This window comes from Eptesicus fuscus, chromosome 5 (genome assembly GCF_027574615.1).
Source record: "Eptesicus fuscus isolate TK198812 chromosome 5, DD_ASM_mEF_20220401, whole genome shotgun sequence".
Lineage (NCBI taxonomy): Eukaryota > Metazoa > Chordata > Mammalia > Chiroptera > Vespertilionidae > Eptesicus > Eptesicus fuscus.
The window spans coordinates 30,315,911-30,340,861 of NC_072477.1; the positions used below are offsets into that span (position 1 = coordinate 30,315,911).

The 24,951-nt window shown below is 43.6% G+C and overlaps 1 protein-coding gene across 1 annotated transcript in view; it reads right to left on the reverse strand.

The window, feature by feature from the left end:
• The window catches only part of SYNE2 (spectrin repeat containing nuclear envelope protein 2), a 307,542-nt gene that overhangs the window by 39,770 nt on the left and 242,821 nt on the right, over positions 1–24,951 (reverse strand). The window contains exons 86-97 of the mRNA XM_054715998.1: positions 21,708–21,878; positions 21,098–21,228; positions 19,895–20,099; positions 18,612–18,791; positions 17,516–17,644; positions 15,749–15,903; positions 15,484–15,628; positions 14,210–14,304; positions 12,735–12,969; positions 10,598–10,792; positions 7,798–7,923; positions 846–1,001 (exon numbers count right to left, since the gene is read on the reverse strand). Of these exons, the coding sequence (XP_054571973.1) occupies positions 846–1,001; positions 7,798–7,923; positions 10,598–10,792; positions 12,735–12,969; positions 14,210–14,304; positions 15,484–15,628; positions 15,749–15,903; positions 17,516–17,644; positions 18,612–18,791; positions 19,895–20,099; positions 21,098–21,228; positions 21,708–21,878 (1,923 nt within the window). The remainder of the gene's footprint in view (positions 1–845; positions 1,002–7,797; positions 7,924–10,597; positions 10,793–12,734; positions 12,970–14,209; positions 14,305–15,483; positions 15,629–15,748; positions 15,904–17,515; positions 17,645–18,611; positions 18,792–19,894; positions 20,100–21,097; positions 21,229–21,707; positions 21,879–24,951) is intronic.

Sequence of the window (24,951 nt, forward strand, 5' to 3'; positions counted from 1 at the left end):
TTTTTCTAAATATTTTCTTTTATATAACATTTGAATGAAAATTCTAAAAGGACATTTAAAAGTAGGGTACATTGTGAATATTAAATACTACATACAATCAAGAAAGAAAAGGGCTCTTACTTTATGAAAATGCATTCAAAAGTGTCTGAATTTCAACTCTTAAAAACACATCTCATAGTTCACAAAAATGAGATTTGGGAGTTTACTTTTCTTAGAATGACAACGTTTGTAAAACAAAGACCTGCTGGAACCCTTTAATTCCGCCTCGATCCTATCACACACACTGCAGAATACCCAAATCCCATTCTTAATCGGAAGTGAACTCCTAGGGAGCCACTGAGGTGCTAAGGGCAGCGGCAGATCATTTCTTTCAGAGTTTTAAAAACTTGACAGAAACCTCGGATTGCGCGTGAAATGCAGGGTTCGGGGATAAAAGGCAGCCCCCGTGGGGCTCTGAGTGCGCCTCAGCCCAGAACTCAGCCCAGAAGAGACGCTGCAGCCTCTGCTCTGGGTCCTGACTCCAACACACAGGTTAGTCTCGTCATCTGCACAAGACAGAGAGCGCACGCCCACGGCGGTCCTAACTGCAGTCCCTCCCACGCTGCACCTGGGTTTTTAAGAGGCTCGTTCAGAATGTGCCCAGTCCCCGCACGGAGCGCTGGAGAAACAAAGGGGCAGGGGGCAGGTCTGCTCCACGGAGCCGCTGCCCGAGGAGGGAACAGCGGCCTGGGCTCCAGCTGAAAGGGCCTCCGAGGGGTCAATGAAATGAGGCTCCTTTCTACTTTGGCCTCGGAGACGTTTCAATCACCTGCAGAACAGCCGTGCCCTGCCGTGAGCTGACTTACTCTGAGGCAGAGGTCCTCCCATTGTCTGTGCAAAAGCTCTATTTGCTCCTTCAGAACCATCACGTCCTCCACAAGAATGTGCTGGGTTAAGTCGGTTTTCATAGCTTGAAGTTCTTTCAAGTTCTGAGTCCAGTTAGCCAAAGACTTCTCTAGCTCCTGCAGGAAACACAAGGACAGGGAGAGAGAAACAACAACAAACCTTCAACTCAAACTGCTGTTGTTTCCAAACCTGTAGGCTAATCCTTTGATTGGGCTCTGGGGGAGGGGACACCCGGAAGGGGGCGGGACCTCCCGAACGAGAAACAGCCCTGGGCCAGCTTCTGCAGGGGTGGCTGGCCTGCTCTTCACCACCTTTTTCTCAAAAGAAAACTCTCTTCTACCTCTATTTTCATTTTCTCAGGTAGTTCAGGTTTTCATATAGTTAATTCTACTTTAAAGTCATGCCGGTCTTTACCTTTATTTAGAGGAAAGCAACAATCTCTCTCTCTCTCTCTCTCTCTCTCTCTCTCTCTCTCTCACTCACACACACACACACACACACACACACACACACACACACTTCTAATTCTGAAACTATGCCACAGAAATTAGAAAGTTGATTTCCTATTCTTAAAAACACCTAAGAAATGCACTGTTGCCACCGTGGCAATCATATAACAACAGCTTCTGTTCAAAGGGAATTATTTTGGTTAACTTTCAAAAAGGAAGTTAAATATAATGAAAGAAAAAAAATAAATTGTTACTAAGTAATTGGCAGAGATGGGTTAGCAGAAAATTTCCTGTGGCCCTGGGAACATTTATTTATTTTCAAGTAAATTGGTCAAATTTAAACCTTTTGAATTCTAGGACATAACACAATTACTTTCACAACAGGGGAGATAAAAGGAAACAGCTAGAACATTTACACGTCTTTTTAAAAAAAATACATTTTTATTGATTTCAGAGAGGCAGGGAGAGGGAGAGAGATAGAAACATCAATGATGAGAGAGAATCATTGATAGGCTGCCTCCTGCACTCCCCACACTGGGGATCTAGCCCTGGAGCCCGCAACCCGGGCACAGGCCCTTGACCGGAATAGAACCCGGGACTCTTTAGTCCGCAGGCTGACACTATCCACTGAGCCAAAGCAGCTAGGGCACGTGTCTTTTAAAAGAAAAATAGCATGGTCTGTTACTGTTTTGTGAGCACTTCCAAGTAACTCTGTAAGAGCTATAGCACAATGAGAAGATCACTAGTTCAAGAGCCATTTTTATTGTGCTCACAATGCTTCATACTTCGGCACACTTTAAGGGTCTCCATTCACACTTATCTATAGGAAAGTGAAAGAGCGACTATTCACATCAGAAACATGGCTGAGTGTGGCAACAGTAAAAATGTGTGAATTCTGATTGATTTCCAGAGCTCTAATTTCTACACTGGTATGATCTCACAAGTTGCTGCCAATAATTTATGTTTAATAAAATGATCTGGAGAATTCTTTTTTAAAGGTTGCATGGGGACTAGGAAATACCATCTTTATCAGAAATCATTATTTAAAATTTTTGTTCCCTACTTTTAGCCTCACAATTCTAGTACAGTGGGTGAGAGCAGATACAGCAGTAAAACAGTTTTCATGAGCTACATAATATAAGGGGGCGACTTGTAAGTGGAGGTACATCACCCACTGACTTAACTACAGGAACCCCAAAGACCACTGAGCTTCATGCAGTGTCTCCCTGCTCAGAGGTGCTGACTCAGATGCCTGTGTATTAGGGAGGCGTGTTTAAGTTACCCACAGCCAAGTTGAGATTAATTTGGTTTGCATACTTGGTTGGTTTCCTCCTACAACGGAAAGGATAATTAACAGGTATAAAACTTTTGAATATGGGCATCTTTATGATTCCTAACATGAAGGCTTCTCTGGGTCATTGGACGAGGTTGGGATTCCTGTTGTATGCTCTCAAGGTCCCTGGTACTTTTTCCTGTAACACTACCCATGCTTACAGCTATTCTCACACACACCTATGCATATAGTGGAACTCTTTTTTTACCCAAAAAGAGTTAACATGTGCCTCTCCAGTCGTCTAGATTGTCAACCCGGTACTGGCCAGGCCATGACAACCTTGCTCACAAATACATTGCCTAGCACCTACCACAATGCCTGGTATTTAATAAATTCTCAGATATCAAAATGTATGATCGACAGGGAAACAATTTGACATAGTCTTAAGAGCTCTAAAATGTTCATAGACATTAGGTATAAAAAGCAAGGAATCAATATATAGAGCGAGACCTACTGTGGAAGTTTACTACAGCTGACACTCAGTATTTGTACAAACGCTTAAAAAATCATGCTTCTGTCTTTAAATTGAAATACTCCGGATTTGCTACCAAACTAATTGTGAAAGAGAACACATCAGATAAGTTTCCCTTTCTTTAATATAACCAGCCAAACTGTCTATATTGCAAGAATCTACACTAATAAAAGAGTAAGATGCAAATTGACCGTACCTTCGCGATGCCCACCAACCAATCAGGAGTATGCAAATCAACCCAACAAAGATGGTGGGTTAATTTGCACACGCAGGAGCTGAGCGGCCAGGGGTGGGGTGGGATGCTTGCATCATCGCCATGGCAATGATGCAGGTGTTCCACACTGCCCCAGCCGCTCAGGACCTCTGGGCAGCATGGGAAGGCGGAAAGGCGGCTCTGGGCCTCAACGAAAAGGTGGCTCTGGCCCCAGCAAAGGCGGTGCCGGCAGCCAGGGGAAGGAAGGCCCATTTTTGCACGAATCTTCGTGCATCAGGCCTCTAATACTTATGTAATTTCAATTGTTCATATAATACATGATGTCAAACAAAGTAATTACATCAAGTAATGCATCACACAGGCCTTGACTGTACTCTAATATAGCACGGCAGTTAAAACCTTTGCCCGTGGACGCAACTACCAGCAGATTGGCAAGTCTTCTCTACATTATCATTTGGGTAAAAAACGGACCAAGAAATGGATGTATGTATGTGTATGTATATACGTGTGTACATACGTGTGTAATATATTTGCCTGAATATCTTTGGAAGAACATATAACAAATTGGTAACATTGATTGCTTCTGTGAAAAGAAACTGATGGGAGAAAAAATTTTCATGTAGAGTAGTCCCCTCTCATCCATGGGGGATGTGTTGGACCCCCGGTGGACATCTGAAATGGTGAATGGTACCTAATCCAATATAACTGTTTTTTCCCTATACATACATACCTATGATAAAGTTTAATTTATAAATTAGACATAGTAAGAGATTAACAATAAATAATAATGAAAAGGAAAATTAAAATAGTATACTGTAATAAAAGTTAAGGGAATGTGGTCTGGGCTCTCTCTCTTTCTCAAAATATCTGGAATTTTTCATTGAATATTTTGAACTGCAGTTAACTGCGGGTTACTGAAATCGTGGAAAGCAAAACCATGGATAAGGGAGGTAGTACTGTGTACCGTTTGTGCCTTCTAAATTTTGAACCGTATCATATTACTTATTCAAAAATTACCTTAAAAATAAAATTGTCCCAAGGACTCAATCGTTTGACAAGTTTCATGAACACAGATGCCCACTATAGCAATTTTGATAGTAGTGAAAAGGTAGTATATGAAGTATATAAATCACACACACACACAGAATTATTCCATTCAGAAATTTGGTTGTAACTGGAATACAGTTTTCCTAGGACAGTGGTCAGCAAACTCATTAGTCAACAGAGCCAAATATCAACAGTACAACCTTTGAAATTTCTTTTGAGAGCCAAATTTTTTAAACTTAAACTTCTTCTAATGCCACTTCTTCAAAATAGACTCGCCAAGGCCGTGGTATTTTGTGGAAGAGCCACACTCAAGGGGCCAAAGAGCCGCATGTGGCTCGCGAGCCGCAGTTTGCCGACCACGGTCCTAGGAGGAAAGTACAGCCCAGACTGGTCCAGGGGCTGGTGTATCTCCCCAGGTGACTCAGGATGGTAAACGCTGCCCTAGACAGGCTTCAGGTTACGTAGGGTCCTGGGGAATATGGGCATGGGCTGACTGATATGCATGCTCTTGGCCTCTCTCCTGGATTCTTTCCCCGGAGAGAGAGGAAGTGGAAGCCGTGGAAGCTGAAAGGATCCTGGTGGGAACTGAGAAGTGTGATACTTGGGAAAGTCATGTCCTCTTATGAGTTTAGTTTGCATTCTGCACTGGTTTCTAGACTTTATGGGAGGAAATTCTGTGTATCAACTCGAGAGTGATTCCCCACTCTCTCATTAGGCCTGAAGTGTAGATCTAAACCTAAAGATGATAAAAACTTGGAAAACCAGGAAGAGGTAGGAACCTTCTGAACCTAATAAACACACCACCAGCAAACATCAGAGTTAAGGGTGAAATGTCAGAATAATTCTTTTAAAAATATCAGGATTAACATGAAGGAGCCAGCCATTAATACTTCTACTCAGCATAGTTCTGGAAGCAGTGACCAGTGTTGAAAGGACAGAAAAAAAATAAAAATTAAAAGGAAAAAAAAGGGGGTCATCTTCCACAAATGGTGATTGTTGACATAGACATCCAAAAGAATATGTAGATAAATTATTAGAATTAGCAAAAGAGTTTAGCAAGATGGCTGAATGTCAATATATAAAGTTAGTCACATTTCTAGGCATCAGTGATAAACAGAAAATATAACCAGAAAAAGGCAGAATTTTCAATAACTTCAAAAATAACACACCAAGAAATAAATCTAACAAAAGATGCACAATCCCATGTAAAGAAAATTATAAAACATTATTGAACAACTAACAGGAGAAACATGCCACATTCAGGAACAGGAGTACTCAATGTCAAAAAGATGTTAATTTTTCCCAAATTAACCTACACATTTAATACTACACAAAATGCTCCTAAAAGTTGTGGAAAATCAAAGACCCAAGGATATCCATACTAAGGTGGGAGAACAAGGTCTGGGTACATATCACGCCTGAAATAAAGATCTGATTTGAAAGCTAAGATAAGCAGACCAATGGTACAGAGAACCAAGAAAGAAGTTCTGTTTATGTGGAAACATGATATTTGACACTGGACTACTGAATAAACAGGCATCAGGACAACTGACTATCCATATGAATAAAAAAATGGAGCCTTTAATTCAAACGTTACTCAAAAATCAATTCTTCAGCCCTGGCCGGGTGGTTCAGTCGGTTGGAGCATCGTCTCATACACCAAAAGGTTGCAAGTTCAATCCCAGGTCAAGACTCCTATGGGAGGCAACTGATCAATGTTTCTCTCTCACATTGTGTTTCTCTATTTCTCTCTCTAAAATCAATGAAAATGTATCTTTGGGTGAGGATTAAAAAAGAATCAATTCTCCAATGAATAAAGATATAAGTTAAAGAGCAAAACATGAAACTTTCTGGAGAAAATGTAGGAGTTTATCTTTATGACTTTAGATGTCTCAAAAGAAACAGAAAATGAAGATATTGACAAAGTCATCTATATTAAAATGACAAAAAATATCCTTCCTCCCCCACAAGCCAGTGACCCCAAGAAAAAGTAGAAAAAGAAGTTCTTGGATGGGATAAGACATTTGCAATGTCTATACTCAACAGAGGAGAATTATCTAAAATAAATAAGTAGCTACTTCAAATCAATAAGAAAACAGCCCAACAGAAAAATGAGTCAAGGATATAAACAGGCAATTAATTCATAGAAGGCAAATCTGAAAAGGTGATAAACATGAAAGAAATGCTGACCTTACTAGTAATTAAACTACAAAGAGATACCATCTCACCCCTATCAGACTATCAAAAGTTTTAAAAAATTGACAATACCAAGTGATCGGAGAGAGAATAAATTGTTTTCTATTGATATAATGCATCAACACAGCAGTGAGAATGAATGAGTTGTGGGTATCAACACTGATGACTCAAAATCATAATAAGGGGGAAAGGTTGCATTATACGTGTTATATAGTATGGTACTGTTCATATAAAGTTTAAAAACAAAAGTAATACTTCTACATTTCATTGAGAATTACGGACACACGGTAAAATGATAAAGAAGCGCATAAGCATGATAAAAGAACAAATTCAGGGTTGTAAACACTTGTGGGGAGGGAACGTACTTTGAAAATCATCCAGGACACTACAACTGTATTTGTGATGTTTTACTTTTCAGCTGAGTGATGGTTTCCTGGTAGTTTGTCATATCATTTGTTAGGTTAAAAATATTTTGCATGTCAGATAAATTAAAATGAAGGAAAAAAAAGCCTGATTTCTAGCACAGCTGACATATGAGACTACTCATTTCTTCCTAATTATTTCAATTTGATTGAAGTCACTGAAGAAAACAAACAACAAAAACAAGACGAAATGCATTCCAAAAGGCTTCTGATGTCTTTTAAACATCAAACCTGCAAAGAGGGAAGAGACCAGGGAATTCCTGACCTGGAAATTTTACGGATGCAAATTCCTGTCTGCAAGGGCCTAAAATATGCAGAAATGTTTGCTAGTGTGATACTAATTAGGCAGAATACAGTGTGGAAGGTTTTATAGAAATGTTATAACTGAGCAAAACACTCAACCCACTGGCTTTTAAAAAAAATGAATTCTTTAGTCATAGTTTACTTTCATTTCAAAGACAAGGCCATTTGGTAAGGGAACAGCTTTCCATGTCGTCTGCGAGGCCACATCTTACATCTCAGCGAGCCAGCCAGAAAGAGGGTCTGAGTGGAACCCTGAGGATCCCCGAGGCTCTCATTTTCGCACATGGGTCTCAAAAACGGGGGGTTCTAACTCCTTCAGAGACCAGGCTGCTTTGTTAGATAAAAGACAGGAAACATGTTTTCCAACTCAACATGGAACCTTGGTTCCAACACAGAAACCGAAAGGCAACACAAACACTGCAACTTCCGGGGAAATAGCTGAGAGCGATCGCGCACGCCTCCTCGGCGTCCAGTACCTTAATCAGCTCTTTCTCTCTCTGGAGGTCCTCGTGAGGTTCTGGAAGCGGATCTTGACTTTGTGCCTTTAAAACGTGCAGCCGGCTTTTCAGCTCCTTGATTTTCTTTTCACACTGGTCCCAGGTCTATTTGAAAACAGTGTTAAAACTGGTCAGTACTTCGCTATTTAAGAATAAATTACAGAACCAGAACAGCTCACGTAATCCACGGAAGTGCTCTGCCTAATGTGTTTTTGTAAATCACACAGAAACCCAGTTCCTTTCTTGAACAAACCGTGGTCTAATAGAGCCGATGGGACACCACTCTGGTTCAACACCTCTTTGCAGCTTCACATGTGGCTCATTTCAACCATTGGGTTGGTTGGTTTTTGCTTCAAAATATAGCTGACCCTTGAATGACTCGAGGTGGGGGGGCAGGTTAGGGGCTCCCACCTAGAGGAATTGAAAATCCCCATGTGACTTAAGTTGACACTTGGTATCCACAGATTCACAACTGAAGATCGGAAATAGTTTTCAATCTGCAGTTGGTTGAATCCACAGATGCAAAACCCAAGGACTCCAAGGCCTTCTACATTTATTGAAAAAAAAAAAAAAGAGTGGACATGCGTAGTTCAAACCCGTGTTGTCAACTGTATTTCTTCCTCCCTCCCCATAACCCTGGTATATGTGATATTATTTCTATTTTGATATTGGAACGGTTCACATTTAAAAGGCTGCTCTAAGAACTAACCTGTAGCATTTACAGACTCGGGCATGCGCTACAATAGCATCGTAAAACCAAAAGCACTCGACCACTTTTCTTGTCTTCTTTCCTAACGTCACCCCTCTGCTCTCTCTCTTCCCTTTTCTAGAAGTAGTTTGGCTTGGGCAGGCGGCCCTCGTGCAGTCAAGCTTCACTCGCTCTCCATCTCTCACCCGTGCGCCGACAGCCACCTGCTGCTTAAAGCACTTTGCCGTTTCTGAAGTATTTTCAACTTCACTCTCTTATTGTAATTGTAATTGTAATAACCTTAGGAGACAGCAAGTATTAGTATTATCACATTTAAAATGTGAAAACTGCCCTAGCCAGTTTGGCTCAGTGGATAGAGCTTTGGCCTGAGGACTGAAGGGTCCTCGATTTGATTCTGGTCAGGGGCATGTAACTAGGTTGCAGGCTTGATCCCCAACCCTGGTCGGCGCATGTACAGGAGGCAATCAATTGATGTGTCTCTCTCACATCAATGTCTCTCTCTCTCTCTCTTTCCCTCCTTCCACTCTCTAAAAATCAATGGAAAAATATCCTCAGATGAAGATTAACGGGGGAATAAAATTGTGAAAATGGAGGCTCAGAGAAAACTGACTGGCCAAGGAGATGAGGGTAGAAGCAGCTTAGTCAAGAGGGGCCCTAAGGCTGCAGGTGCCCCCCACGCCTAGGGCCTTTCTTTCGCACCATCTCTATTTCTTTTAACCTTACATTACTGAGCAAATAGTTGCCTGCATTTTCAAGTTCAGGGTGCTTACAATTGATTCATTAGGGTAAATTTCTACGGCTGAGGTTACTAACAGCAGACAAACATAAACTCAAACACTGTTTTAATCCTCAGTACAACTGCTATCTAAACATACTTGGGTTGGCCCCATTCTATGGCGACAATTCACGTAAGGGGAGGCCACTGGTCCAGGACATCAAGTCTCTGGAACACAACCAAGAAAGCAAAGCGAGAAACAAAACTCTTCTCCCCCACCAACCCGGTAACTGCAATGACCACCTACTTTACAAACTTGGCCAGAGCTCAACAAATGTTTCTAGTTAATGAATTTTGCAGTCCGTATACCAAAGAAAATGCAGACACTTTGTTCACAGGAGAGATGCTCAGGCCCTAACTCGGGACATATTTATTCTTCATTCAGAACACCATCTCTGATAAGCTTGGTTATCGGGTGTTGACACATACATATAATAGTGTAAAGAGGAGAGTGGGCTTATAAGGAGTAGGTATGCTCAGAGAAACAAAAAGTAAAAAGTAGATAGCTTTATATTATACGTAGCGAGAGGAAAACCGTAAAAACCACACAAGACCTCAAAGAGCACAGCAGTGTAGGGTCTAGGTTCAAAGCAGCTCAGAGTCCTTGAGAAAAACTTGGTATTTTAGCATAGCAAAATGATTTTCCTAATAATGACAAAGGAACCTTTCAGTTCTTAAAGATATAATCTTAAATTATCTGTGAAATTCACTTACATACAAAAATGCATTTCTGGTGATAACAGAAAGATGAAGTATCACTGTGTTTAGTTTCATACACTATACCCAAGGACAGACCATATGTGGAACACTAATTTTGTATATGGAACTTCCACTGAATATTAATAAGTTCTCTGTTTTGCCTTGGCCGGGTGGCTCAGTTGGTTGGAGTGTCATCCTGTACACCAAAAGGCTGTGGGTTTGATTCCTGGTCAGGGCATATACCCAGGTTGTGTGTATGGGAGGCAACTGACCGATGTTTCTCTCTCACATGAATGTTTCTTTCTCTCCCTTCCTCTCTAAAATTAATAAACATATCCTTGGGTGAGGATTAAAAAAAGTTCTCTGTTTCATAAAAGTAAATATAAAATAGAACCTCAAGTATTTACATATTTAATATTGAGTTTTTAGAATGCTAATATTATTATTCGACATTAACTGGCATGATTCATGGAATAGTAGGACCTTTGGAAAACTCACAATATCATCCCATAAGCATCCCCATTGTCACACAGAGAACAAACATTCTATGTGCTGCATTTGAGTGCCACGAGTGGGAAAGTGAGTGGCGAGTTTACCTCTACGATGCTCTGGAAGTGTTTAATCATCTCTCCCACTTGGGTCTTTGTGTCCTTCCAGTTGTCCTGAAGTTGACTGATTCTCTTGTTAACAGACTCTTTACTTTCCAGGTTAGTTGTGCTCAGCAACTTTTCCCCAGCTTCCAAGGTTAGTTCATAGGTGGTTTGCCATCTCTCAAAATGAGTTTCTTTATTCTAAAAAAAAAGGGAAAAAGTGACTTGCCTAAGCCATCTCCAATTTCACCGATCAAAAGACCCGCTCCTCCGCCAGTCTTCCCTGACTTGGTCAACAGCACACTATTCACCATGATGCTCACACCAGGGACCTAGAGTCAGCTTGGTTTAGATGTTTATTTACGTGCCACATCCGAACCATTAGTCAGTCTTGTAAATGCTACCCACAAACATACCCTTTTTCATCTTCACTGTGATCACTCTTGTCTGATTCATCCTGACAACTCTCTGAGACTACTGAAATAGCCTTACTGGATCTGGCAGAATATTTTTCACAAAAAGGCCACAGCAATATTCCCTGCCCCACGTGCTCTTCCAGAACCTGTCACTGGCCATCAAGTGACAATGCCTCTGTCCCTTCCTCTTGACCCCTTGTGGGCACGTGTGATGGCTAAAGAAGATGGTGGATGTGACACATGTGACTTCCAAGGCAAAGTCTAAAAGGCACAGAGCTACTCTCTGGATCACTCTTTCTTGAGACACGTGCCTTTGCAGCCCATGAGCTGCCATGTAGGAAGTCTGGCTACCAGAGCTTCCATGTGGAGTGACCACAGGGAATGATGCCCTGGAGCCCAGCAGTTCCAGTTCTTAACTGTCTGAGTCTTTCCAGCTTCAGTGCCAGACACGAGAGTGAGCGAGTCGCCAGGTGAGTCCAGCCCGAGCCGTCATCTGACCGAAACTGCCTGAGACCCTACGCAAGAATCGCCTTGCTGAGCCCCGCCAGCCCCCAGAACTCTGGGAGATAAGCATCAATGATGGCTGCTATACAGCACGAGATAGAAAATATACTGGATTTCTGCTTCTCCTCTGGCTGCTCCACAGTGCATTCTCCTCAGAGCAGCCAGAGGATCTTTAAAAGATACAAACAGAATCACACTGGCCCCTCTTCCAACTGAAACTCTTCGGCGGTCTCCTCTTACACCGTGGCCACGATCCAGCTACCATGCCTTGCCTGCAAGACGTTCCTCCCTGCCTGCGCCTCAAACTCATTTCCTGCCATCGCAGCCCCGCTGGCTGGGCTCCCGTCATACCACCTTCTTTCTGTTCCTCTGCCTCGATAAGCTTGTTCCCAGGGTGGGGAATTGGGACAGCCATCCCGTCTGTCTGAAAGGCTCGTTCCCCAGACTTTGCCCTGCTGGCTCCTTCTTATCACTCAGGCTCCAAAGATGTCGCATTCCCAGAGATCACCCACTCTAAAGGAGCCACCCGGCCCCTCCATTAATGAAGTATACATGCCTCATTGCAATCAGATATTTCCTTACTTATTAATTTGTCTGACTGCCCCCACGAGCATGGGAGTCCTCTCCTCGTGCCCACCATACTTCAGCACTTAGAACAGTGACTGGCACGGAGCATGCGCTCAATAGCTGACAACTGGAAAGTGAATAAGGAAGCGCAGGATTTCAGGAGGCTGGCGTTTCGTTTAGCTGCACCCCAAGAGAGTGGTTCTCTAGCTCAATGGAACATGCCTGGGAACGGCCGACTAATTAGCCTTCTGCTCATCAAGCACCTTTCTGATTGAAAACTTCGTTGCCTAAATGGACTAGCCCTTCACAAGTGAGCAGGAGTCCCACTGTCAACTACCACACTGGTGGCCCGTTTATATCGTAGTAGTACCTTAAAGGCTTGGGTGGGGTGCGTCTGTCGCCCAAACTTCTCCCACTCGACCCACCCACCTCTACTCCTTCCCTACTCCCACAGCCCCGGAGAGCCTCACTACTGCTGGGTGAATGGAGGAGATTGGGTTTCTGACCCCGCAAGGCTAGGGACCCACCCCTCCGGCCTCCCATTGCAGAGAGCACACCTGCCCCAGGACATCGTGGAAAACCTGAAACCTGGAGGGGATGTATGTCTGCCACAGAATGACCCCCCGTGGTCCCCACACTGCTGCGGCCCCGAGTACCTTCAGCTCATGGATCAGACTTCTGGTTTGGACGAGGCTGTGGCAGTCCTGGCTCCTGACCGCAGACAGCAGCTGGCTGGTGGCGGCGAGGAAGCGGAGCAAGTCCCCCTCCGGGGAGGAGAAACGCCGCCACCGCCTCACCAGCGCAGCCACCACGCGCCTCCTCTGCCGCACGCTCTGCGCGGCGCGCTGCCACCGGGCTTTCAGCTCCGCGAACTTCGGAACCAACGCCGGTCTTGGGAAACGGGGGGTGAGGAAATCCGGACGTGAACAGGTAGAAAAATAACTATCACAGCATCATAGAAACTCACATCTGCTATTGATGTGCACAATTTACACAAATAACAAACGTCTTAAGAACTTAGCGCCACTCCACTCAAACACGACGGGGCACTGGGAGCAGGGGCAGCCTGCGGGTGGCAGCGGTTTTCAGCGGAAGATATTTGCACAGGACCCGGGTGCTTTACACACACGACAACCGTCCCTGAAATGGGGGCTGTTTCAACCGCCATTAGGCCAAGTGCTGCACGGAAAACTACACCCTGGATCGGTGGGAAAGAGATGAGCAGCTGGGTATCTGGTAATGGTACCTGTCACCTGAGGGTTATACTTGATGTAATTTCAGCAATAAAAAAACATGCTTCCTGCAGCTACTCAATCAGTTCCTTTCCAGATAAGCGACACCCTTCACATGAAAAACAGGGCCTTTCATCTGTTATGCGGAAAGTCACGCTTTGCTGGACTGATCAAACCAAAACCAGATGATGATCCTGGCACTGGCTTCATTACTTCCGAGCGGGGAAGAAATGGGCTGTAATTTCTTAGTTATGCTGAAAGGTGCAGAGGTGTATGGTGGCGATGGGGAGGGAACACCATCCCTACCAGGACACTGGAGAAGTATTCAACAGGCCAGGGCGCCCCTGCGCTGTCTGCCAGGGGTACCTGTCGTGCGGCAGGTTCAGCTATTGTCACCAGGATGGTGTAAGGGGCTCTGCTCAGCCTGAGTGGCACTGCCCAGCGGCCCCAACCCCATGTACGCAGCACAGAGAGAACTCCGTCTCTCACAGCTGTGACAAAGCTACTTGCTAGGAACAGCACTTTCAGAATTATTCTTTAAATAGCAAAACATCATGAGGCTGAAGGTAGAGAGGAAAACATTCTACAGAGAATCCTTTGAGGTAAAAAAAATCAGTAAACGGTACTTGGCCAGTGGGTCTGTTCTGCTAACCCCACTCACCTACCGCAGGGGAGAGTGCCATCATGGTTTTTATGGCCCAGCAAGACCCTATCCTAACATTGTCCCAAGACTGCCCCATGGTGGCCCATCAACTGACATACATGGCTACCAGGTGCGGATGGGGTCAAGATTCACATGGTCAAAGGCCTGCTCTGACTGCATTACCCCTATCTCTCTCTCTCTCTCACTCTCTCTCTCTCTCTCACACACACACACACACACACCCCAGACAGCTTACCTCTCCTCTATTTCTGTTGTGTCCAAGAGTTGTAAGGACTGGGTGACATAGCAATCAGCAACTGTCTGGTTTATAGAAACTTCAGCTTCCAACATCTGTATGTGAATGAAAATACAAAATATCAGCTTGTAGAATTCATTTTATGAACCTGGACCTTATATTTCCTATTAAAATCGAAGCTCACGGAGGACACCTGAGGTGATCAGTTTTCAAATTATTTGAGTCTAACTGCAAAAAATGCTCAACCATCACATCCACAGCACCTACAAATGTAATCTTAGAAGGAAAAGATCCGACAATAACTATGGTTAATGCCCGCTTATTGGGCAGACTGCTAGTTGCTAGACACTATGTAAAACATGCATTATCTTTCTTACTCCTCAAACTTTGGACTTAAGTACGATTATAATGTCCATTTGAAGAGGGGGAAGCTAAGGCATGAAGTTCAGTAATTTACTCAAGGCCACTCAGCTTTTTGGCTGGAAATACTTCATTTTCATTGGATGACAACGTGACAATGCAGCCAAATCGGTTATGTTAGAAAGTTGCAGTGAACTAACCGTGCCCACTTTAAAGGGCAGGATCAACCTATAACCAGCAAGAATATTTCCAAATAAACATGAGCACAAGCGTGGGAAAGCTCCCCTGAGAAATTATTAACGAGGCAATTACAATTATGTCAAGTTCTTCCCTATTTTAGAGCATTACTCGGTGAAACTGCAAAGATGAGTTGAAGTACTTCAACATGCTCTTGGTAAAGTGGTATAATGTTTGCATTCTGTGGAAGCAAAGTGGTGCTAGAAGATTCCACTTACTGCAGAAAACCTAGGCGTTCTGTCGTTAATAAAATAGAGTAATAAAACAAAATGTTGAAAACGGTGAAACGTGTAGGACTTTTGCACGTGATCAACTGACAACAGGATTTGCTTAGACAGACACTGACAGGTACTCTGTATTTTGTCTAAACTCATCTTTCCCTGCCCTAGCCGGTTTGGCTCAGTGGATAGAGCATTGGCCCACAGACTGAAGGGTCCTGGTTCGATTTCGGTCAAGGACATGTACCTCGATTGCAGGCTTGATCTCTGTGTGTGGGAGGCAACCCATCTCTCTCACATCAATGTTTCTTTCTCTCTGTTTCTCCCCCTCCCTTCTCCTCTCTCTAAAACATTTAATGGAAAATATCCTCGGGTGAGGATTAACAAAAATAAATAAATTCATCTTTCCCTGCCCCCTGCCCCAGGGTGAGGGGCACAAGGTGGAGGGGCACAGGTTACCTCATATGCCTTCTGCTGCTCCAGGAGGGCGGGAAGGCTGTCGGCAATGCTCATCTTGAGCGTCTCTTCTATCTTCTCCAAAAGGCGGACCCACTTTTCACAGCAGTAAAGAAACTGTTCATGTAATCCGATTCCCTGAAGCTCACTATAGAAGTTAAAAAAACACACACAAATAAAACTGAGCCATATAACAAGGACACCGCTGAGCTCAAGCTGTTCATTTCACCAGAACTGAAAGGGAGCAGAGGAGCTGGGCTGTTCTGACCTGCAGCGCTCCAGCGCCGTCGCCGTGGCGCGAATCCACTGCCGGTTCATGTTTTTCAGCGTCTTTGCAGCCACGTCACTGAGTGGGAGCCTGAGGCTCACTTCATTCAGGTGCTCGGCGTCGGGCGAGTGGGCTGCCAGGGCGAGCACATGATTCTATTAAAAAAGAAAACAAATTCCAGATGTGTGGGTAACAACGAGATTTCCACCTGACGCAAAGGTCGCGGAGATGCTGTGGACCGTCCTTATCTGAAAGAGGAGGGAAAACGGGGGCCTCCATGTGTAGATGACTTGCCCTTCGTCAAATCACTAGTTGGTGTCAGAACAAGCCCTGAACCCAGGTCTCTCAATCCTGTGGCTTTTCTAGAACAACACGCTGCACACACAGCCAGAACATAAACAGCCCAGGAAATAGAAAGTGGGCTCAGATTTTGTTTTTGAGAAAGATGAAAGTAAGCTTTCTCATTTTTATTTTTAAAAGGACCCCATTCTGTACCTTCAAATCCCATTTGGTCTGCCAACAACTTGACCTTCAACAGATCATGCAGTTTACCTACAAGTCGCATGAAAACGTAATCCTTAAAATAACCCTAGTAAAGCATGGTACTTAAACATCTGCATTTTGGTAGAATGTGAAATGATATAAGAATTCAAACTCATCAAAATTTTATTTTTAAAATGGTATCCCAGGGACAGCCTCTAGGTGGAATGTAGGGAGCGGCTATAGGGTTAAGCCTCGGACTGACCTGTTGGCAAAGCCACAAACAAGTCCCAGCTTAGAGGGCACAGCCCTCTTAGCATAATTAAGCTTGACCTTATGATGCTCCCTAGATCCTTCCTGGGTAGCTAATGGGCTGTGGGAGGTGCAGCAGGTGCTGCCAAAACAAGTGAAACTCACAAGAACATTGTAACTATGGTGACCACTACCTTGTTTACCTCTGGCTATAAAATAAAGGCTCAGCTTGCCGTCTGGATCTTTTCTCTGTTGCCTTAGCCAGGCACCAGAGATCCACCTAGACCCAGCTTATTCTCTTTGCCTGTCTTTTCTACATCCTTTGTTGCCCTCCCTCAGGCTCGCCGAACCCTTGGCTGTGCTGGCACAGCACAGTGGAAATATGTAAAGCAAACATCCTTTACAATACCCATGTTGTCACTACAGAACTCTGCTGTGATAATCCAGGTCAGAGTCAGCCAGCTTCTTCTGTGAACGGCTAGATCATAAACATTTTAGCTTTTATGGGTCATATTCACCTCTGCCCCGTAGCATGAAAACTCCAATGAACAATACGTAAATGGAAGGGAATGAGTGTGTGCCATGGGATCCTGACTCCTGATCAGGTTATGTGGATTGGTACTTAGGAGTATGCAGGATCCAGTATTCTTTAAATCTCCCATTCATTTATGTTAACTAAGCTAATAAATGAAAAAAAGTACAATTAACTTCATAGGGTATTTTACTTTTGATCTTTAACCGGAAAAATTTAATCACCATAGCCAATTTGTAGATTATTCTAGTTAACTAAAGCTAATTAGTAAAGACATCAAAAGTTAAAAATCTACTAAAATTACTGTGGCATATTACTAATATAGATCCCTATGCTGTCATACTTTTCTAGAAGTTAGGGAAAATAGGGCAAGAATGAATGACATGTAGATTGCCATGCATAAGAGTTATGATACAAACAGATTTTATAGTGTGACCATAATTAGCTTATGTTTTATCCTATGCTGAGTCTAAGCACTTAGAAATGATAAATATTGGCAATACCAGGAATGAGTCGGGATTTTCTTCTTTTTCCTGTTGGTAGAGTTTATCCAAATTCTCTTCTTCATGTGTAATACGGCCTTTCAAAGATTCCAACCGGTCCCCAAAATCCTTAAACTGTGATAGAACAAACTAGGACAAGAGAAATTTTCATTAGAGACAATTGTATATAGAACAGAATTAAGCACAGCCTCGGGAGCTGATAAAAGTTCAAATTGTTTTCACTCCCCCCCCCCACCCCCACCCCGCCCCATCCCCACCTGCAGCTCATCACTGTCTTAAATATTCAGAAGACTCCTGATTTCTCCTCTGTGCCTTTGGCAAAGCACTGAGCCTCCAGGGATGGATGGCTCACCTGCTTGAGGGACCATGCAGAGGAAGGTCAGTGTGTACTCTGCTCCCTCAGTCCTGCTAGTTAAATTTTTTTTTTTCTGCTGCTATTGAGATGTGACACTGGAATTCCATGGCCTTCTGTGCAGCTTTTTGACAGTGCACACACAAAACGTTCTTCAAAAAGTGAATGCAGCCCTAGCCAGTTTGGCTCAGTGGATAGAGCGTTGGCCTGCAGACCGGAGGGTCCCGGGTTTGATTCTGGTCAAGGGCACATACCTTGATTGCAGGCTCCTCCCTGGCCTGGGCCCTGGTGCAGGAGGCAACCAATCAATGTGTTTCTCTCACATGGATATTTCTCTCTGTCTTTCCCTCTCTCTTCTACTCTCTCTAAAAAAAAATCCATGGAAAAATATTCTTGGGCAAGGATTAAAAAAAGTGAATGCAGAATCCAACAAATGGCCTATGGCTCAATTACCCCACTTGGAGATCCAAATAACTGTTGAGATCTGAACAGTGTATGAAATATATGACTTCTTAAACTAACATTCAACAAAGAAGAAATGGGTGCGTAAGATCTGCCCATTCCCATGTGATGGAAAAATCACCTACTTGAAGAATCATGTCAAATGGCAGATACTTTCAGGGGCAGCTTTACTCTGTAGTTGCCCTAACGAGCACGGATTACTATCACTTCATAGGCTATAAGGAATTAAGGGCAACGGGCACATGTCCACGACTACAACTTGAATGAAAAAAGAAGATGTACCTCAAACTCATTTGCTTTCACAAGCAGCATCTTTTCCAAGGAGGAAGCCCTCTGGAGGGAGTGCCGTTGACCAGAGAGGAGCACGTGGGTGTCAGACTCCGCGGGCGGTGGGAGGCGATCCAGGAGAGTGGAATTGTGGACAAAGGCTTCTTTCGTCTTCTGCACATCACGCTGCAGTTCCTGGAGGAGAAAAGGTGATCCCCAAACATCTCCTCCTCCTTTCTCGGCAAGAATCCCCCACTCGCTCTGCCTCCCCCAACATCTGGGAGGCTTTCTGCCCTGACACTGTCGGCATGGCTTTGAACTGTTTATCTTAAAAGAGCTGAAAAGGCTAAGCGTTGTTTACATGATGCACATCACTGGTGCTGCTCTGAGATCTGCGGGTTCAGGGAGAAAACTGACCACTGACCAATAGGGTTGGGGCTTCTCGTTTTTAGAAACTGGAGATCCCCTGGGTGAGTCCTGTGTGTTACGTCTTTAATCGTCGAACATTTTAGGAATCTGCTTTAATGGCATTTTAAGGACTAGTGCAGTCCTGTCCTCTGAGACTTTGTGACATAAGTGGATTTATTTGCAGAGACTGTAGAATCTCATTAACCACGCCGATTTTAAGGCTTCTCTGGAAATACTGTGTGTGTGGATGTGTCTTCTGTGTGTTTTTTTTTCTTAAAGAACAGGTCAGGTAGACGCTGATCAGAAATACCGATCACATCCGTTGGATTCCTGTCATTCATTAAATTGGTTAATACTTTTTGATTTGCCCTATAGTATCAGAAGATACAGAAGGCAGCTGGTCACCCAGTTTAAAACTTGAAAGTCATCACTTTCTGGGCCTTTATCACCATAACAGGATAAAACCACAGAGGAAATAATAGAGCTCTTAAACATATATAACTACAGAAAACCCTATCAACATAGAGGCGAGTCCATAATTATCTTTTTTTCCACGATTATTTTTAAAGCAAGAGATTCGACATCTATTATTCTTAGATAATCCTATTCAGTTGAGATACGTTTGCTTTATTTGAGACTTTGCATGAGGCGTTGGCTTTAGAGATTTACCTGCTAGAGTGACAGGGGAGACTTGGAACGAGGTGGTGTCAGGTGCCCCCGACCCAGCTCCCTGCTGCCTGCTGCCCAGACCTGGCCTCTGAGCCTCCACCTGGCCCCCCGAGCCCCACACATCCCAGTCTCACCCGTGTCCTACACAGCCTGCTCAGGCACTCCTCTGTCCTTGTGCCCGGTCCAGTCCCCTTGGCTTCCCCAATGGGCTTTGCACCCACCTGTATGTCCCGCAGGGCCGGGGTCAGGATCTCTGCCAGGTTGTTTCCAGACATGTTGATGTTTGCAAGCTGGTGGTACTTTGCTTCCTGCTGGTCCAGCCTCGTCACAGCCTCAGTGTGAGCACTGGTGTAGGCCTCCCAGAGCTGCAGCAGACCCCGGGCCGTCTGCAACTGCTCTGCGATGTCGTGGTTTACCTGGGTCCACCTGTCGGGGCAACAGGAACAGGTCCCCGATCCCATCCTTTCCCTTGCAGCAAAAGCTCAGTGCACACACTCTCCCGGATCGTTAAGACAAAACTGTTAAATGCCTTTTTTATTAATTGCACCATCAATATATAAACAGAAGTCCAAACTGGAATATTTAACTGACTTTATAATTCTTAACAAAAATGACAAAATTTGTGATTGGCAAGGACTATCTATTGTAGTATGGGTGTCCCTTAGGCAGACGTGCAGAAAGTACTGACTGTGCGCCTGATGAAACTGCTCCACGTAGGAGGGGCTCCTATTTATAGAGTTGGGTCTTTAAGGAAGCCTGTTTAAACTGTTTATGACAAATTTATTCTCCAATTACAAAAGCCACACACATTCCTAACATAACAGTGGGAGTAAAGGAAACTGCTCTCATTCTATATGCAGACTGTTGCAGCTTACCTTTCTCTCCCATCACTAAAGCAGCTTTAGGCCAGCTTCTATATCACATTCAATAAAATAAAAGACTTGCAATTAACTAGGGCCACACCTCTTAAGGAGCTTCCTATTACACAGGCTTCATCAAGAATCCTTTCTGAGCCCACAAATCAGTTCCCTGAAGGTATTCTAACATCCCCTTTCTTCCATCGTCTAAGGTTTCCTGTGGCAAAGACCTCCCATCTGGCCCGTCTCTTCTGCCTGGATCATTGGTGTCCCTGAGGATTACACTGGGCATGTATTCTGGCAAATAACAGCCTTCTACTATGGGGCTGTAATCATGGTATTTATAAATTGATTATACCAAACTTTTGAACAGGGCGGGTAACAGCCTTCACGACATGAAATCGGACATGAATTAGATCCTTCAAAACAATAGAGGCCAGAAGAGTATGAAACCAGTCATCGCAGATAATTAAGATTAGACTGTCCAATGCCCATGACACTTCATTCAACACAGGTCATTGAGATAACTGATCGATTATTCAGATTGTATGTTAACGCAGTAAGTACCTGGTGTGAGTATGTTGGCGTTTCTCTTCGATTATTTCAGCAACTGAGGGGCAGTAACCTTTGAGTTTTCCAATCACCTCCTGGAGTTTCTGCCAACGCCCTTCACTGCTCTCAGCTTCGTCCTGAAGAGACTAAGAGAACAGAGCAGGAGTGTTAGTTTCCGAGTGGCCTGGCCAATTCCAAAGAAGGCAGCAGCTTTTTAACACCTTCTCTGTGTCACAGTAATAAGAACACAAACCTTGATAGGACTGGGACAAATTATTAAAACTGTGCGTAAGAAAACAACTGAGAAAGTATTCTTTTATTTGAGACAAAAACTTTTAAAGTGTACTTAAGAAAGAAACCCACCCAAGCCCAAAACCTTTACGTTGCAAAACAATAGGAACATTAAAAATGAAGAAAAAGTCAATGTAAACTTTGACAGAGTTTCACTCCTTTGGCTCACGTGATTCATTCTGGAATTTCAAGCTATACTTCTGATGCTGGTGTTTAAAATACTGTTTTGTGCTTCTCTGCTGAGAGCACAAACGCAATTGTGTCCATGGCTGCGCTTGCTTCCCCTGGAGATTACCTGCCAATAAAGTGCTGTGCCAAGACCCGGTGAGTTTACCTGAAGGTTCTGCACCTGGCACTTCAGGGCCTCCAATGACAGAACCACAGGCTTGCTGTGCTCCATGCAGTACCCGAATCGAAGAGTCATCATAGTCACGTCCTCAGAGAGTTTACCGTAGATCTTCCACTCCTGTAGGAGGGGCTGCATGGAGGTCTTGAGCTCATTGACCTACATGAAAAGGGGAAGCATATTTAGCAATTCATTGGGAAGAGGCTCTACCATCATTTTTTTTTTCTTCTTCTTCCTTAAGGACTCTATCCACCACTTAAGCATTTCAATCTGAAAGTATTAGAGGAGCTTCGGTGACTGACTGAAGGTGGGAAGGGTAGATCAATGAACAAAAACTCTCAGAGAGGGCTACGTTTTAGAACAGGCGAATGGAAAAGAGCCCTGAGACCAGAGGGATCAGCAGGGAGAGCGTTCCGCCGAGGGAGGGACAGCCCCGGGAAAGAACACTGGGGGAGGAGCCAGAATCTGTGAGTGTACTGGCTGCCACATAAAAAGTTGGCGTAATTTCTGGTGCTCTTGAGGGTAGCCCCTTAGAATTATAATGATAGCTTCACAGAGCAGAAATGCCACGTGTGGTCTGAGGGAGAGGATAAGAAAACCACTGAGCAAAATTCATTACACTAAAGCACGAAGTGGAATAGCCAGCAGAACAGCATTCACTGAGTGCTGCAAAGGCCTCCCTACGGAGGTAGAAAAAAGAGTAGGTATCATCGTCCCCGTTTTATAGACTAGAAAACTGAGGCTTAGAGAGGTTAAGTGCCTGCCCGAGGTCACTAGGAAAGAGAATGGTGCGGCAAAGATCTTTATTCGGACAGAGAATGCAAAGCTCTTGCTCTTAAACACTAGGCTATATTGACTCTGGAGAGCTTCTAGATGGACGATTTAGGTCTTTGTCCTTTGTATTATTTAAAAACAATAGCTTTAGCTCTAGCTGGTTTGGCTCAGTGAATAGAGCGTAGGCCTGGGGACTGAAGGGTCCCGGATTCGATTTTGGTCAAGGGCACATGCCTGGGTTGTGGGCTCAATCCCCAGTAGGGGGCGTGCAGGAGGCAGCTGATCAATGATTCTCTCTCATCATTGATGTTTCTATCTCTCTCTCCTCTCCCTTCATCTCTGAAATCAATAAATATATTAAAAAACAAACAAAAATGATAAGCTTTACTCTATAATTATTTCTAGAATATTTTCATCATCCCCCAAAGAAACCCCATACACATTAGCAGTCACTCCTCATTCTTCCCCCTGACCCTCCTCTGGATACTAATCTACTTTCCATCTCTATAGGTTTGCCTATTCTGGATATTTCACATAATGGAATCGTATAACAAGGCATCAATGTTGTAGCATGTATCAGTACTTCCTTCCTTTTTATGGCTGAATAATATTCCATTGTAGGAACATACCACATCCATTTAGCAGTTGATGGACATTTTGGCTATTATGAATCACACTTCTACGAACATCTGTGTACACATTTCTGATGTGGACATATGTTTTAATTTTTCTTGGTTTAGGTACTCAGAAGTGGAAATGCTGAGTCGTATGGTAACTCTATGCTTAACCATTTGAGGAATTGCCAGACTGTTCCGAAGTTGCTGCACAATTTTACATTTGCCTTCAGTGTACTTGCTATCATCTTGCTTTTTGTTAAAGCTATCCTAGTAGATATGACATTTCATTATGGTTTTGCTTTGAATTTCCTTGATGATCAGTCATATTGAGCATCTTTCCATGTGCTTATTGGCCATTTGTATATCTTCTTTTTTTAAAATATATTTTTATTGATTTCAGAGAGGAAGGGAGAGGGAGATAGAATCATCAATGATGAGAGAGAACATTGATCGGCTGCCTCTTGCACACCCGTTACTGGGGATCGAGCCCACAACCTAGGCATGTGCCCTAGACTGGAATTGAACCTGGGACCTTTCAGTCCACAGCCCAACGCTCTATCCACTAGGCCAAACCGGTCAGGGCTTGAGTTAATTTTTGTATGTGGTATGAAAGTAGGGATGTAACTTCATTCTCCTGTATGTAGATATCCAGTTGTCCTAGTACAATTTTTTGAAAACACTATATTTTCCCACTAAAATTGTCTTGCATCCTTGTCAAAAATCAATTAACCATAAACACGAGGGCCTATTACTGGACTCTGAATTCTATTCCATTTATCTATATGTCTATCCTTATGCTAATACTATTTGCAGGCTTTTTACATGCATTATCTCATTTAATATTTTTCCCCCTCTACATTTTTATTATATTGCAATTTATTGTGTTATAATTATCGGCTCAAGTGTTTCCTCCAGTAGCCTGTGAACTCTTTAAGAGTAGAACCCATATATTCTTTTGTTTATCTCTATATCCTCGGCAGTGAGCCTAGTGCCTCACAAAAGACATGTTTAACAAATGACTCACACACACAAGATATGTGCAGCTCAGCTCTACCCCTATTTTCCTGCTTGGGTTCTCGGGGAGGAATGAAGCTGAGGGTCACTTATGGATTTCATTCACACAGGTTATTCCAACTCCCTCTTGGGACAAATGGTTAAATGCAGACTTTAGTAAATGATAAATAATCCTCTTGGACTATCTGGGAACTATGGACACCCGATAACTGGTTAGTATTTACACTTTTCTCCTGCATTTGTGGGGGAATGTCAAGGTGGCCAGGTCTAGAGGTGCCTGTCTTTTCTCTTTTGGTGCTCTCCTCCAGGAAGGGGTAAATGCAGACTCTGACATGCCTTTCGTAGAATGAATGGATGTCCTCACTCTTCCTCTCTTCTCTCTCCTCCCCACATGCCCTGTGTCTCCCCACCTGTGGAGTTCTCCTTGTGCTGCCCATGCTTCTAGCTTAAGAGAGAATGCTCCAGACAGGACCGGTCTCTCCCTGAGGCACCTCCCTGGCTGTGGGGGATCTGAGCTGCTGCTTCACAGCTGCTCCTGTGTATCTGGCCAGGACACACTGCCAGATGCTCTGTTTGGTTTGGGGGATGAAGACATTTTTGTCTGTGAGTACATGAGACAAAACAAAGATAACCAAGTAGACTTCTAGATTGCCCTGATGTTGGAATTGGTGATTTTGTCTCTTAATTACCCAGTGCAAAAAAAAGGGGGGTCATGGATTTGAAACGCTTTTCTTCATTTCAGTAATTTTCTCAGCAAGTTTTCAGCTTTTGGTCTGGAGCAAGTCTCCACAATTAAACAAGAACAACAACAACAAAAGACGAATATG